At 30.3% G+C, this 17,811-nt stretch overlaps 1 protein-coding gene across 3 annotated transcripts in view; it reads right to left on the reverse strand.

The window, feature by feature from the left end:
- LOC134716210 (inositol polyphosphate-5-phosphatase A-like) overlaps window positions 1–17,811 on the reverse strand; it is a 52,898-nt gene that overhangs the window by 32,054 nt on the left and 3,033 nt on the right. For all 3 annotated transcript variants that reach the window (XM_063579057.1, XM_063579056.1, XM_063579055.1), the window contains exons 2-3: window positions 17,161–17,202; window positions 10,490–10,590 (exon numbers count right to left, since the gene is read on the reverse strand). In XM_063579057.1, the coding sequence (XP_063435127.1) occupies window positions 10,490–10,590; window positions 17,161–17,202 (143 nt within the window). The remainder of the gene's footprint in view (window positions 1–10,489; window positions 10,591–17,160; window positions 17,203–17,811) is intronic.

Genomic DNA, 17,811 nt, shown 5'->3' on the forward strand with positions numbered 1-17,811 from the left:
CATATACATTCTATATTTGAAACCATGTCCAAAACTTGTTCATATAAATTCTATATTTAAAGACATGTCCAAGACTTGTACATATAAATTGACTATTTGAAGACATGTCCAAGACTGTACATATAAATTTTATATTTGAAGATGTGTCCAAGACTTGTACATTTAAATTCGATATTTGAAGACATGTCCAAGACTTGTACATATAAGTTCTATATTTGAAGACATGTCCAAGACTTGTTTGTATAAATTCTATTTTTGAAGACGTGTCCAAGACTTGTACATATAAATTCTATATTTTGAAGACATGTCCAAGACTTGTACATATACATTCTATATTTGAAACCATGTCCAAAACTTGTTCATATAAATTCTATATTTGAAGACGTGTCCAAGACTTGTACATTTAAATTGACTATTTGAAGACATGTCCAAGACTTGTACATTTAAATTTTATATTTGAAGATGTGTCCAAGACTTGTACATTTAAATTCGATATTTGAAGACATGTCCAAGACTTTTACATATAAATTCCATATTTGAAGGCATGTCCAAGACTTGTTCACATAAATTCTATTTTTGAAGACATGTCCAAGACTTGTACATATAAATATTATATTTTGAAGACATGTCCAAGACTCTACATATACATTCTATATTTGAAACCATGTCCAAAACTTGTACATATAAATTCTATATTTGAAGACATGTCCAAGACTTGTACAAATAAATTCTATATTTAAAGATACGTCCAAGACTTGTACATATACATTCTATATTTGAAACCATGTCCAAGACTTGTACATATAAATTCTATATTTGAAAACAATTTATAATATATATAGGAAGATGTGGTGGTGTGAGTCTAATGAGACAACTCTCCGTCAAAATAACAATTTATAAAAGTACACCATAAGCATTTGTTAACAATATTTTTACAAAAAAGAGATTATAGCTTGAGTGCCAGACACCTGGCTGCCCACTGTGGGTAGGTAAAAAAAGCAAAATCCACTTGGGCTGTTGTGTAAATATTTTATTTGTTTATAGCTGGATACCACTTTGCAAACCTATCTAGAAAGTATATATAAAATGTTTATTTTCTAATAATTTTTTTTAGATTTGCTAATCCCTATATTCTCAGCACTGTCAGTATAACAATCTTGACAAGGATGAAGCATGAAACAGTTGTCAACAAGAGATTGTGTATGTTACCCTCATACTGAATTTGCCAGGGTAACATTAAGATTTCTGATCATAAATTAGTTCAGTGAACTTTAATGTTAACCTGTAGTATGCACTACTGTACAAAAAACAAATCATCTAAATTTAAATCTATAAAAAGTCGTTTGTGGCTAACATTTGCAATAATTTAACATATAATGAATTTTCATACAATGAAAGTTCACATTTCAAAACATCATTTGCAATATTGATCTAGATCATTGACCTACCACATTCTTCAATCAACAAAGAAGCAAAACGTAAATTTGAATGAGAAATTAAAGAAATGTTTAGTCAGCATCTTACTTTGAATATTCTTATTGATTAATTGTACTGCAGCAGATATGCAAATATCTGTTACAAGGTACAGGAGATGTTCAGAATTAAGAACTTATCTTTGGTTATAGAGAAACACTGATATTTAGTATAACAGACCTAATATACTCAACAGAAAATTTCTCTAAATGAAAAGAAGATAACAATAACCTTTAACTTGATTTTCTGCAATGCTTCTATCATTGAATAATTCAAAGTTTGGTGAACATAATCAATGATTGCATCCATCTATTGACTATAAATGGAACTTAACAAGTGAAGGACAGCTGAGATAAAAACTTTCTATATTTATGTAGCTGCTGTAGCATCATTCCAGTATATATACTGGAATGATGCTACATATATATACAAGATATATAAAAATATTTCTGAGTCAATAAGAGCTTACATCATCTATCATGTTTATCTTGATAGATAGTTGCTGCTTGCAACTAAGCTACTATAAAAAGGACTTTTAATCATAAAGCTGATGTCACCTTTTTGAAAGTTTTATTGTTGCTGTCATATTTTTAGATTGAATATTAATTTAAGGATATGTTCCCTTTATTGCAGTCACAATCCCTGATCCTCCTTTTTCTTTTGTGGAATGTTTTATATCTTTTTGAGAGGCCTTTTGCTCTTTTTCTTATTACTTTTAAACGGATAGTAGCTACGATTTCACTAAAATATGACTTAAACTAAAAATACCGAATCAGATATTTTGAAATAACAATTGTTAAGCTTGCTATGGATAATGGTATGGGTTTGCTTATTGTTGAAGGCAATATTGCATTACATTTAGTTGATAATATCTGCTTTTAGTCTATTATAAGTCTACCATACCACACCTTATTATGTATAAATGTATAAATATACATTTAAATAGAAGTGATAAATAAATAAACAATATTGCTTGTTTTATATTTAAATGATTACATTGCAATAATGTCTCTTTTAATAAATGTACACATGTTATTATATCTTAATCATAAACCCACAAATCTTCGATATTGTAAATCTTATATCCAAACAGTCTGAGGTAAGAAAAACAACAACTTAATCTTTTAGTTCCATTGTAATAACAGAAACTATACTTGGGTACATGGTGTATAAAAAAACAATTACAAGTTGAATTCGATTGTCTGTTAGTCAAACTATGAATTCACAATTTTTCTTATATTTCAACAATGGCCTCACTTTTAAAAAGGTTTTATGCAGAGATGCATATCCAAAAGGGGTTAGAGCACAAATAGGCTTGACTCTGTTCTCCACTCTCTTCAGGCTGGGCACCTATGCTCAAAATGTCATTAAAAGTGCCATTGTATCATTTAGGAATGCCAAAAGGTGAGTTTATTTTATCATTTAATCATGTCACTAACTATTGGCTTCAAAACAGGATCATGTAATTGATGAATCTTTTGTTTAATCGTAACTAATTAAGTTTGATCCTATATGATAAATGTTGATAATTTAATAAACTATTAATTGTTGAGACAGTTAAAGGAAGATAATAAATTGATTGCATATTAGAAGTGACAGATAATCCATGGCGTTCATTCACCCAAGGGGTTCTCATTCTCATAAGTCTTAGACAGATAACCATGACGTTTTGGCTGAGTTCTTTATTACAAAACAAATTAGAGTAATTCTATGCTATTCTGTATTCATTTCATAAAATATAACTTTGGAAAATGATGGAAAAAGAATATAGAACATATCTATACAGATTCCAATTATTTAACAACACCAAAATAAATATCTAAGTATTTTATAACATTATCAAAACATTAGTTTTTGTTCTATTCAAAGACTATTGTAATTAATTTTGTACTCAGTTCCCTTAAAGACGTAATGACTTTTTAGATGCTATACTTATTCACTCGAAAGTACTGAACATGCTGAAGGGTTTTAATCATAATACATTAATCTTCCTACTTAACTGAAAAGAATCAAAATTGCAGAATAAATAGACAATCTTTTTTTCATATATTGACTTAGGTAAGTCATGAATCAAATGCAGCCGAAATTAAATAGACATAGAAATAACAAAGTAACAGAAAAATCCTTTATCTTTAGTAAAAACAAATTAATGGCAGCACAAAAGTTGGATAAGTTACAATTTAATACACCATTAATACGTTGTAACTTCTTTGTGAGATAAGAGATACATGCAAATCATCTACTGAACTGATTCCAACCTAAACAATCCAGTTTAACATGCAGCTAGACAACTAATTAAGGAATGGACAAGTCTGTACTCATTAACTGGTGATGAAATCAACATCTGCTGGAGAAATTAATCATTTGCATTACATAATTTCTATAGTTTCTGTTGTTGTATTTACCCCCCAGTTAATTTCCCCCAACAACTTCAATCAGGCTGACTAGAAACAGACAATGCAATTAAGAAAATCACATGTAATTGTTTATATGCAGATGCAATGTTATTGTTAGACAATAATCGACAAACCATCAACACTCTGTGATCTATCATACATGTAGCACCTCAAAGCGTTCTATTTATAGCAAACAGTCCAAAAGCAAGAAAATTCCTCAAAGTGAAATCCAGAAGCAGGAATTTATTTTAAAGCAAACTTTTCAAAATTGGTTGATTACTTGGTCTGTAACTGATACTTGTATTACCTCTTATCATTTCAAACACTCTTCAAATTTTGAAAGTGTATTTAACAGCAACTTCAGTCTCTTTTTCAACATTAGTCTAGAAACAAGCAAATGACTCCAAGTAACATCTCAGTGCAATTGGTTCAGTAACATTTCAAACTTTTGAAATACATTATGTAACTAATCTAATGATCCTTTAACACATATATAATTTTACAATATCAGTTTCAAAACAAATTTAAATTTGGAGAAAGAAATGCATTTTTAAAGGCTATAAATGAAAAGAAGTTAAAAATACATGTATGCTTGGGCTCTTTTTTCCCTTGATTGGAAAATCACTGATATCAACAATCATAAATATATGTTTCTAACCAAATGCTTATTTGAAGGCTTTCATATTTCAGGAGAATTTCCCTTACGGCATGGGAAAATGTGATTTTCATGTTCTCTCTCCACATCATTAATTGATCTAAGAAGTTCTTCACTAATCTATATATAAACAGTTTAATACAGCTGCCAAGAGAAGTAAATTGACTTGAAGAACTTCAAGGTGTTTTGTATATGTTTATACTTCAGAATGATTGAAATAGAATTGGTGTGGTATAATATTTCTAAACAGTTTAACAGTGCCATTTTTTTTTTCGTTCCATGCATGGAAAAATTTACAAATTAATCATTAATAGTGCTTCATGTTCAGGTTTAAGCTTTTATTTACAAAAAAACAAAAAAGATGGCAAGAATACAGGTCATAACGACCCAAAACGGATAAAAAGCATAAAACGCAAAAAATATGCAGTTAAAATTAATTATTATCTGCAAAACCTTTGTATTCTACAGCAAACCTGTGAACAGACTTCTTCTAACTCATTTGTTGTATCTTTGGCATGTATAAAACAAGAGTGCATACACTGAAACCTCTCACCTGCTTTACTAATCATAATTGATTTAATGTTGAAAATCTTTAAAGATAAAGGCTTTACTAAAAGATCACATGAACTTAACCATGACCAATGAACCATGAAAATGAGGTCAAGGTCAGATGATACATGCCAGACAGATATGTACACTGTACAGTCATTCCATACACTAAATATGGTTGAGAAAACTTGAACAATCATCTGCAATTAATTCTACAAAAGTTTAAGTCACAGCATTATATGACCTTGACACCACCTTAAATGTTGACCCTCAATTATCAATCATAATTGAATAAACAGAATTAATCTATTTTACCTTACTCTCTATCTCATTAAGATATATTAGCATGTTCTTGTATTTAAAGACATGACTTGCAGCATAGCAGATGAATTCTCAGGTAACAAATACCTTGTAACATAATGATTAAAAGTTGCAGATGAAAAATGTATAGTCTGAAGATGTCAATTACATGTAACAGACATGTATGTATCTGGCGGGAAACAGGAAACAGGAAACAGAAGGGAGAAAAATCAATCTAAAATTTGAAAAAAACAGCTTTCTAAGAAATCATCAAAGGTATCAGGCTTGTTATTTGCTTTGTTAGAAGAATATTTTGTCTAAATAAGATTCAACAGACGAGCTCTAATCACAACAGTTGGTCCACCAGATCAAATATGAAGTTAAAAAGCATTGAAAACAAAAGCTTTGTGCCAAATAGTGGTAAGACTATCTACGCCTTGCGATAGAAAACATTTTAAAAAGAGTGTGGAATAGTTTGTACATTTCATTATGTAAGTTTATTGAAATAGAACAATACAATGATATTTCATGTCAACAAAAAACAGCTGGTCAACTACAAAGAGCCTCCCTGACAAATAGTCAACCAGTATTGCAACGTCCCATTGGTTGTAAGAACTAATTGAAGAAACCAGGTAAAACACATTGAAGCCTGTTTTAATAATTGTATTATGGTTGAGCCTATCCAGACAAAGCTGGGTATCAACTAGCAAAATGTTACAGTCTGTAGTTGCTGCCATTATGACAATTTTGTGATAGAAGACCCTGTGACTAACAAGCAGAGATATCACCCAGCATAAACCATCCTTTAGCTTGGGACCATACTTAAATTTTGATACCTGTAACATGTAAGGGAGCTACCATTTGATTTTTAAGGGGGGGGGGAGGGGCTAGGATGAAAATTTTTGTCCTGCATTTTTTTTTTAGCTGTAATCTCTGTCCTGCCTTTTTGTTTTTCACTCTGTTCGATCCTGCCTTTTTTTTTTTTTTTTAGTTTATCCAACTTTTTTTTACCTAAATTGTCATCCTAACTTTTTTTTTTGGCAAGTGTCTCATCCTGCCTTTTTTTTGTTACTCAAAACTCCTGTCCTGCCTATTTTTTTTCAAATTTCATCCTAGCCCCCCCCCCCCCCTCCCCCCCCCATAAAAATCAAATGGTAGCTCCCTAACTGACAATTCAAAGATTAAGGGGCCTTTAAGGGTGTTTGTTGAAGGTATTCAGTTGCATTATGATCAAATGTGTCCAACTGCAAAGCATTTGGCAGCCATAGAATGTTTTTTTCTCAAAAATTCAGGTTTCAGAAGATTACAATGAGCCAAAGAGGATGTTGGAATAACTTTATATGCATCAATGTCCATACATTCAGATAAGCATCAATATCCATGCATTCTGACAAAAAAAACTTTCTGGTATTTCTTTATGTTTATAAGGTTTCAAGTTTTTTTTTCACTCATTCAAAGACATAAAAGTAACTTTAAGAGTAAAATACATGTAAAACTTTGCTCTTGACACAATACACTACTTCATACTTTAAATGTGATTCTGTCCACTGGTTCATTATTAATCTACTCATTCATTGACTTCATTCAGTGTAGTATTAAATACAATTACTTATTGATTTTGTAATTTAGAGATAACTTAATTAATACATCAATGTCAAAAGGTAAAGAGATTAGGTCGGCAAGCTGATTAACAGGTCTTATGATGGACAACTTGTTTGTTCTACATCCTATTACTCTTTTGTTATCACAGTTCCTCCATGTGGAAGATATAATGATATGATGACATGTTAACTTGGCAATGGAAATGATGGAACACATCTTATACATATCTTCAAATATTATATGTTGAGAAAGTACACACAACACGACAGACAAAAGAGTAAAACACAAATGGTAATATTCAATACAACACAGAAAATGAATTAACATTATGAACCCCACTTTAGTTTTAATTTGGAGGTTAACTCATGTGCCCCATACAAGTAAGCAAAGCAATACTTGCTCCTCTCATTGCATTGGACAATGCTTATGACAGTAAAACATTTGTAATAAGATATTTTGGAAGACAAACCAGGAATAGTGAAAGACAGTGTGTTTGTGACAATGGAACATATCCATGGTCATCTATTGCACTGATATACTATAAAATTCTTATTTAAGGCCGATGCATTTATGCAGTGTGTTGGGGGTGGAAAAACAAAAATTAACAAGAAAATGCCAAAATTTTAATCCTGCTTAAATGCAACCTTATGAAAAACCCATAACAAAACAACTGCAGTTTATATAGATGTGATATAAGTATAGTAAAACCAGTGTTCTTCCCTGCATAACTCAAATACATGTAGCATACCAGTAAACTATAAAATTGGGGAAATTATAGCATCACATTCATAACACAATCTATAACATATATAATCTCAGAAAGCACCCCATTCAAGCAATATAGCATCACATTATAATGATGGTAAAAGGCCAGTGGGCTTACACCAGGAACTAATTCAGTGGTACACATGGTGCAGGAGAAAAGGACAACATATTATGAACAATAGACAAAGAAATTTCATTTATTTTCACTCATGCTTAAATCTTAAATAAGGAACTCATAAGAGTAAAAAGTCTAAATTAAAATGACTGATTATAATTAAAAAAAACTTCATTTGTTTGACTGAAATTTTAAGATTTTCCATGGTCCTCAAAACAATCAAACATTTAAAATATTTATCTGAATATCAAAGCTACTTTCCATTAAATAATTTTAAACATTGAGAGGATTTGGTTTGCTTCATTGCCTTTCCATAATTTAAAACTAGTTTGGTTTTAAAATCTGTTTGATATCTTCCCATACAAATGTCATGATCGTTGTAATCTTTACTTTTAACAAAATTTAGGTGTTCCACATTTCTGTATTTGCAGACATCAATCATGGGATTAATGGTTGCAAATAATTTTTACTGGCAATGCATCAGCCATAAATATTCAAAATGACCAGAAAGGACAAAAGTAATCACAATTTGATTATCTAAATGACAAAACCAGATATTCTTTTAAATTATTATGTGATTTAAAACTTGAACCAGTTTTGAATGTTACTAAAAGGTTATATCATTGAAATAGCAACAGAAAAGTACACTAAAACTTCTGTAGCATGAAACAGCATGCCTTGAAGGTCTCTTGCACCTTTTAAATTTGCTGTTGAGATGTTACAAATTCCTACTAAATTTTACTTGTTTGTAACAGATAGGACTAAAATAATAGAATTGGAATATTTTAAATATCAATGAACTCGAAATGCTGTGGACTTCTATAGCGGAAATCTAAACAATCCATATATTATTATGAAACAGATAAAGTAAAACAATATATAATCCTTGTAATGTAATGACACAACATCATGAAAGTCATACAAAACCATCTAAAAGTTGAATGTTGTCAAAATGCAATCTATTTCCCTTTATTTCTGTCACAATCTATATTAGATCTCTGTTACAATATATATCAATTTTTCATAATTAACATTTTTTTAATAAAAAAATCCAATTTAGCAAAAATGAATTTTAATGAAGAATTGTACCTGCCTATGTAAATAAATAAAGTACAAATTGATATACACATGTTTAAACGATTTCCTGGATTATAGCTACTGGAAATATCACTTCCTCTTATACAATATTGATTACCATACTAGTAGTTGTATTTGGCAAAACTTTAAGAAAATTTTGGTCATCAATGCTCAACTTCGTACTTTATTTGGCCTTTTTAACATTTTTTTATTTGAGCGTCATTGATGATCATCAGTCTTTTGTAGACCAAATGTGGGTGTGGCGTAAATATAAAAATTTCAATCTTGATGTCTATGATGAGTTTATTTACAAACATTTTCAGAAGTCAGACAACTTTGCAGCAGTAAATATTGATTTACTGATCTCCACTTAAATGAATACATGTATTACAATAAATACTGTAAATTAACATACTTTATGAATACTGCATCCCATAGATTTATTTTTGCAATTTTCAAATTTCATTGACATATAGATATTATACCAAGGCTTGGTTTTCCATATTAAAAGCTTTTTTCTACTGGCAAAAATGATTTTGTTTACATTAATTTACAATGTATTAAAACCAGTATTGAATTAATATTCTAACAACCCAATCTCTAAACTTAGCAACAAGTAATAAAAGTTAATCTCTAAATCACAGAATATTTCCTGTTTGAAATTAAGTATCAATGTTTTCCGATTCTGATCATATTCAACATGCCTGTTTTGTTAAGATGCTGACGAAATTCAATTGTATCTATGCATGAATGGGAATTGACAGGTTTTTTTTCTGAGAAATGAGGAAACAATTTGAACTTTCAAAATAATGACAGCATTGTTCACAATTCTGATATATCTCTTATTATCAAACATTTGTCAAATGCACAGCATGATTTGTGCTATAAATAGACCTAAAATAACAATATCTAAGCCCACCAGGATATACCTACTGATAGGAACACATTTCAACACAACATAACTCTTTAAATGTTCTCACATGCATAGTTCATTACATCCTCTATGGGAAATCAGGCTAATATTAGAATACCATAAGACATAAGGTTGATTTTTTTCTGTCCAACCCAAACTTTATCAAATCCTGAAGACAATAACTCAAATCTGAGACTTATATCCCAAAATCTTATTTTATATTTTGTAAATTATGAGGTTTTAGATGCAAAGTTTAGGTAATTAAAGAGAAAATGACTTTGTCAAATTTTGTATACCCTGTTTCCATTAATGTTTAATATAATGCTTTAATTCGAAGGCGTAATCAGTCCACTTTTCTAGTCATTTTGATTTGATGACTTTTTTTTTTTATTACAGATGCATTTTTTTTTTATGTGAAAGTAGTTTCAAATGGGATGTTTTGGTGCTCCTGGACTAGGAAGAAAGAAATAGTCCTTTCTGTAAAGCATCATTGTGCAATATAATATTAGAATGTTTATCAAGTATCAAGTTTTATTTTTTCTATGACAATCAAGCACAGCAGGCTATTCTTTTCTGTTAAATGCCATTTGTTTTGGTTCGACTACAGCTAAATAAACAATGACTATATTCCTAAAGGTACTCACTTGACGAACTTGTTGACATGTTGCATGGAATCTTCATAATTTTTACCACCAACTTCCTGACAATGAAGGGCAAGTAATCCTGGCTGATAATGCTGTACACTCTACAAATCAAGGTACACATTTAAAGATGGAATTGTGATGGAATTTCAAAATATATAAAACATTTCAGTCATTTCAAAATTACTTGTACATGTATGATAATCATTTTGTTAAAGGTTTATATATTAACATATATATAAATATTAGTGTTTGAAAAATGTTGTTTGTGCCTTCTACAACGCAATTTGTTTTAAATGCACACGTATAAAAATTGCGGTTTTTATACAATGCAATCATAGGTTTGAGCATAGTTTTCAATTTAGACTTGTTTATACTAATATTATAGTGATAGTGATGCAAGTTGGTATTCACTGTGTAGTCCAGAAGTATAATTTAACAATTTACATTTATATATATGTTATACTACCAATAACATTTTTAATAACTAAAATTTGAGTGCATCTTTTAGAAAAAATATTTCACTGGCATTAATTCATTTAATTGTACAAAACATCTTGTAGCTAAATATATCTTTGGGTAAGACTTTTGTTCATATCAAAATGATTATTTGGAAGATTATTTAAATGAAGAAGTTTCAGAAGTTTTTACAGTTTCAAAAGACGTATTTTAAAATGCTACAAATTTGTTATGGTCTTTTTTTTATTACTGAATATAATATGGGTTTGTTTGAGGTGCCTTCTGAACAGCTGTAACTATAAGACTTGAAACATTGGATGAAAATTGGCCTGTAGAAAAGTGATACATGTACAATTCTGAATATACATGTACATGGTTTTTATATCAGATGGTATATTCGTAAGCATGTTAACATGGTTAAGGTAAAGTATCCATAAAGCTGTGAAAATTGTTAAAAATGTAGCATAGACAAGGATTTTGAATTGGTGGTCTGACAACCATATTCATTGTTGAAGTTCATACTGTGATCTTTATTCTTTTCTTTAATATCTTTGTAATTTAAACTCTGTTGAATAGTTGTCTCATTAGCAATCACATCACATCTCTTTATTTTTATATCAATAATATAAATGTGTTTGACGTACACATATGAATACATAATGTAAGTGTTTCAGTCAAAACAAATAAATAATTGTCTATTGTGTAATTCCCTAGCTGGAGATATCAGATAAATGCTGATGACAAAAACACAGGGTCTCTATGCCAACGATAACTATCATGTACAATTACTTGCCAGTTTATATAATCATAACTCATAAAGAGATCAACATTCCATATTAATTGCACTTTCAACTTTTTGTAAAAAATAGATATTCTAACTAGCTAATAAAATGAATTTTAATAGATAGAGAAAGATGTGGTATGCATGCCATTGAGACAATTCTCCAACCAAATCGCAACTTGTAAAAGTAAAACACCAAAGGTCAAAGTTAAATCTGCTTAGCCCCAATGTAGGCATTTCATTGAAATTGGTTTAAAACTTCAAGTATTGAAATTACCTACATGTTAGCAACCAATAAAGCTGCCCAGTTGAAATACATATCAACTTCAGGAGTAAATTTGAAGTATCTGATACAACACAACAATTAACCAAAGGAAATCAGGACATACATGTCACATACCATATCATGTGAAACAACCACAGCAATTAACAATAGGAAATCAGGACATACATTTGACAGTCTGACATACCATGACATGTGATACAACCACAGCAACTAACCCAAGAAAATCTAGACATACATGTAACAGACCATGACATGTGATACAACCACAGCAAATAACCCAAGAAAATCAGGACATACATGAAACACCATGACATGCGATACATCAACAGCAATTAACCAAGAAAATAAGAACATAACTGTTACAGAGACCATGACATGTGAAACAACCAGTCATCTACAGAAAAATCAAGACATGCATGAGACATACCAACACATCTGGTTCAACCTTAGCAATTAACCAAAGAAAACCAGGACATATGGTCCGAGAACACAATTAATTCGTAGTGCATTTCTTTTAGAACATAAATGAAAATAAAAAAAATCCCACCTGCGCTTTCTCAAAGAAACTTTTACAGTGTGTTGTACTACTTTTGGGACAAATTATATCAAATTTATAGAAAACTTCATCGTCTCTAACTCAAAATATGGACAATTTTATGTTTAGGGCGTCTTGAAATCTTTTGACAGCTTCCGAAGTGCTCATTTTCAACCTTTTTCAGCTGGACCAAATCACTACTTTCCTTTAAAATTCTGGACCCAAATTTTTTTACAGTGTAATTTCATCCCCCTTCTTGCAATTTGAGGCAGTGAACATGGAGAAATAAATTTGGAAGGGGTATAAAAATTAATGGCAAGTAACCCACTGTCAACACTAGGGACTATATTTGTGAACAACGAAAATCAAGGGACGACAATGGTGGTCTCGGACCTAATAGGGTAGAAAGAGTTGACAAATCTTAAACAAACTTGGTATGAACAAAGCTTAATGTATTATAACACTGCTTACAAAGTTTCATGACAATAGGATGTACATTATAGACATTAAGTTAAGTTCTATACTCATCTTTGCGTGTAAAATTTTGACGTTAAAATTGAAAAATTTCAACTATCAACATTTGGGGCTTTAAAAATTAAAATATTGCAAAAAAATACTTTTTAAATGCCTTAACATATAACTTATCATGTACTAAAAGCAATAGAGTACTCATTTGATTTATCAGACTTGGCATAATTATTCAAAAGTCAAATTTATATGAGCCTGTGCCTAAAAATTCAGGTTTTTCAATGAAGGGGAGCCTTACATGAAGATGTAATATTTTCCAGCAATTTTTAATTTGTGAAGCTTTTTAGTTATAAATAATCCTTACATATGTATTTAAAGTACTTTAAATGGAAAGAAAAGTTACAAATAACATATCATATTAGTTTAAAAGGGTCTTAGGCCAAGTAAGACTGGAAAAAATTTAGGGTCAATTAAGGCCGTGCTACATATTTACATTAAAAAATGCATATTGAGGCTATAAGAAATAAAAATTTGTGTCTTTTTTATCATTTCTATACTCATGTGACATGATACAACAAATCTGAGCACAAAAAGACTCTTGCAATTAACTTTTCTTACAAGCAGTATGGGCTGAAACAAAGATTTTTGCCTTTTTAGGGAAAAACTTGCATGCAATTTATTCTCAACAGGCTTATATTTAAACCACTTGCTATCCTACAGAAGAAAAGAAATGTATTATGTGAAATGGAACAGGTACAATAGACATTGTAAAGTGCATTTGATACAAATTTAGTGAGGTCTGTAATATGGACATCAAATTTTATATACCAAGCTCCCCACTATTGCCTTCATCCAAACAAGGCGTTAGACAAGGGTCATTTATACAACACATTTTGCACATTTTATCTGAGATAAACTTCTTTTCTGTAGATTCAGAGTTCATAAATAAGTAAAAGAAGCAGGTAAAGGCATAGAAACACAATTATTGACCCATAAAAACCTGTCAGATAGAAAGTCAGGATGCCATTTATGCATCAATATTGAAAAAGTTATAAAATGCCTATTTTGACCATAAAATGCCAAAATTGGTCATTTTTGCAGAAATTCTATAAAATAAAAGTTTAAATCCTTTAGTTTCGTGCTACTTGACAAGTTGACATCATCAAATCATTTAGGGAAGTTGCCAGAGTACAAATTCTATATTTACAGATTTCACCTCTTAGGTCCGAGAACACAATTAATTCGTAGTGCATTTCTTTTAGAACATAAATGAAAATAAAAAAAATCCCACCTGCGCTTTCTCAAAGAAACTTTTACAGTGTGTTGTACTACTTTTGGGACAAATTATATCAAATTTATAGAAAACTTCATCGTCTCTAACTCAAAATATGGACAATTTTATGTTTAGGGCGTCTTGAAATCTTTTGACAGCTTCCGAAGTGCTCATTTTCAACCTTTTTCAGCTGGACCAAATCACTACTTTCCTTTAAAATTCTGGACCCAAATTTTTTTACAGTGTAATTTCATCCCCCTTCTTGCAATTTGAGGCAGTGAACATGGAGAAATAAATTTGGAAGGGGTATAAAAATTAATGGCAAGTAACCCACTGTCAACACTAGGGACTATATTTGTGAACAACGAAAATCAAGGGACGACAATGGTGGTCTCGGACCATATATGAGACTTGTGATACAACCACAGCAATTAAGCACAGAAAGTTGAACACAGAAATAAGTAAAGCAATTAAAAGGATTATCATAGTTCTGTATTTCACCCTTTATTTGCTTGATCAAACTGGCTTTTGTTAGTCTTCATACTTATGAACTTGGGTAATAAAAAAAAGTTCCACTTGTTACCCATTTTTTACAATGTTAGAACAACAGATACTTAAAGTGACATGCTACTCTTTTTATTCTTTTCTTAATATCTTACAATGAGATGATCATTGAATAAATTTCTCAAGTTTAAGGATGATAATTTTACTTTTCTAGGAAGATACATCAAAATTATATAACCATGATAACAAACTTCCTGTAAAATTTTATATCTCATTGTGTGAAATCCTACTTTTAAAAGTACATTGTCCATAGGAATGAATCTGTGTTTTTATTAGAAATTTTTTGAAGGACAGTGGTCATGAATTTGAAAGATGGGGGTTTATAAACATTATATAGATAGAGATTTTCAAATTTTAAAGGCCAGACTCCAAATTAGACCAAATAAATGCATGGGGTACCAGCCTGAATAAAACACTATAAACATGTTACAAATTTGAAATGATACCTGTACTAGTAGAAAAATTTGACATTTTAGAATATCTTGTTTAATCATTAATTTAGAATCTGCATAAAAATAAAATTAAGAATACATATTATACACAGACAGCACATGTACTTAGTATAGATTTCTTTTTACAAACTAAAATCCTCCTACACATCTTTTGTTGTTTATTTATCTTTTTGATCTTCTTATTTCATTCATCACATATTTAGGGATTTAATCCCAATACATGATCAATATATATTACAACTTCGTTATTGTCAGATAATGACATCCTTTACTGTAATTATCATGCAAGTTATTTTAAAAAATATTCATTCACTATATTGTTAAAAATGTTTGTTCTAACTTTTGAGGTCTAAAGTTTTGTTTGGAAGTTACATGTACAAAAACAGAACAAAACCATGTAATAATTTAATAGGTCTGAATTTATGTTGACACAGAGATATGTCTTGTCTGAATGAAAACACAAATTTTGAATTAAAACTTCAATACTTCAAATGTTAACTATATATGCAACGTCTGTAATTCAGTGGTTGTCTTAGTTTGTGTTGCTGTATATCATTTATTTTTTATTTATTGTTTTGAACATTAACCCGATTAATCAGGTCTTTAGTTTCCTTTTTTGGGGTCTTTTATAGGTTGCTTTACACTGTGAATTTTGCTAATTGTTAAAGGCCCTACAGTAACCTGTATTAGCTACATCATTTACTCCATATGTCATTTGAGAGTTGTCTCATTAACAATAATAGCGCATCTTATTTTTATAAAGTCAGTGAGCTGAAGTCAGTGAGGATGCAGGCTAAATAATGTCCATAGAAATGAGATGTGTAAATACTAGTACAACTCTGTTCAGAATATCATGGATTTACCATATTTAGTGGTCCATGATGGAGGGCATCTTCAAATGACCTTATAAACTTAACACATTTAATGTATGCTTTATGTTTCATAGCCAATAGATCATGATTGATGGGGCAAATAATCTACAGGAATATGAGCTGCATAAACCAAATATCAATGCCTTTTTTAAAGGAGGCTCCCTTTAAACTGACATAAATCCCCAACTTTAAGAGATTCTAGGTCAACACACCATGACTCAGGGGGTTAGGGAGAGGAAAGTCGATGAACCAATGCTTGTGTAAATGCATAAAAACAATTGTGGAATAAATATTGGTGGTTCTCATTGAAATTATTTATTCACAACCCTAAACAAATTGTTGACGCTGGTGTCACTGAATTTCAGAAAACAACATGCCCAAATCATACCGGCACTACTTGAAGAGGTGACACAAAGAATGATGTTCGATATTATTTGCCCTTTTGTGTGTAACTGATCTCCCCATTTCTTGCTCATCTGCTCATCTTTCTTAACAATTTTCATAGCATGAATGTGTAGGTTGAATTTAACAGTACATCCTTATGCACCTAATAGATATTTAAAATTTTGTTGAAAGAAGGACGAAAAAAAATTGATTTAAAACCTTGTAGAAATGCAAATTTTACAATATCTGTCTAAGTATCCAATCGAGGTGCTTCAGTACTGATATTATCATATATTATATAAAACGGTTTCCATGCAAAAGTTATACTCAGTAGTGCAAGAACCTCATGGGTAGACAAGGTCGTTAAACACCCCCTTAGTAGTATGCAAAAGTAATACATTAGCAATATATAATATCTTCAAAATATCTCTCTCATGTACAACAAATAACTACCACAATTCTTCATTACAAAAACATTTTACTCGTAAAGATTCAATTTAAATTAGATTTGTTATTGGGTTTATGGTTCATGATTTTTGTATAACTCACTTGCAATCTTGACTTTATATACATTATGTAATGTGTAAATTTTGTACAAACCTTTAAAAATTCCCTCAGCCAAATCTTCAGCATATGATCAGGCTAAAATTAAAAGAAATATAGTTCATGAACATAATATATAACTATTACTAATCAAACAAACCAGTGCAGATTTTGACAGTACATCATAATACATGTAGATTTTTCTAAAACATCATAATACATGTAGATTTTTCTAAAACATCATAATACATGTAGATTTTTCTAAAACATCATAAATAAAATGTATCCACAACCAATGCTTTAACTACCGGTATATCAACCAAACATGAAAAGTGACTGAAGTGTTTTTACATTTGAATTAGATGGAATTTCTAATGGTAATCTTCATGCATGTAAATGATGTTGTTCAATTGACTCTTTCTAATGAAGGTCAAAGTTTACCCGTTAAACATGAAATAAATTTAACCTGCATATAGAACTTTATTATTAAAATTGAGATCAGGGAATGTGTCAAAGAGACAATGTCATAGAAAAAACAACAGCAGAAGGTCACAACCAGGTCTTCAATGTAGCGAGAAATTCCAGCACCCAGAGGCGTCCTTCAGCTGGCCCTGTATACTATAATGACATGAACTTAAAATTTCAAAACTAATACATGTTATACTTAACAATTTAATATAAAATTTGTATCCAACATCATTCATCTCA

The sequence above is a fragment of the Mytilus trossulus genome, chromosome 4 (assembly GCF_036588685.1).
Source record: "Mytilus trossulus isolate FHL-02 chromosome 4, PNRI_Mtr1.1.1.hap1, whole genome shotgun sequence".
In the NCBI taxonomy this organism is placed as follows: Eukaryota; Metazoa; Mollusca; class Bivalvia; order Mytilida; family Mytilidae; genus Mytilus; species Mytilus trossulus.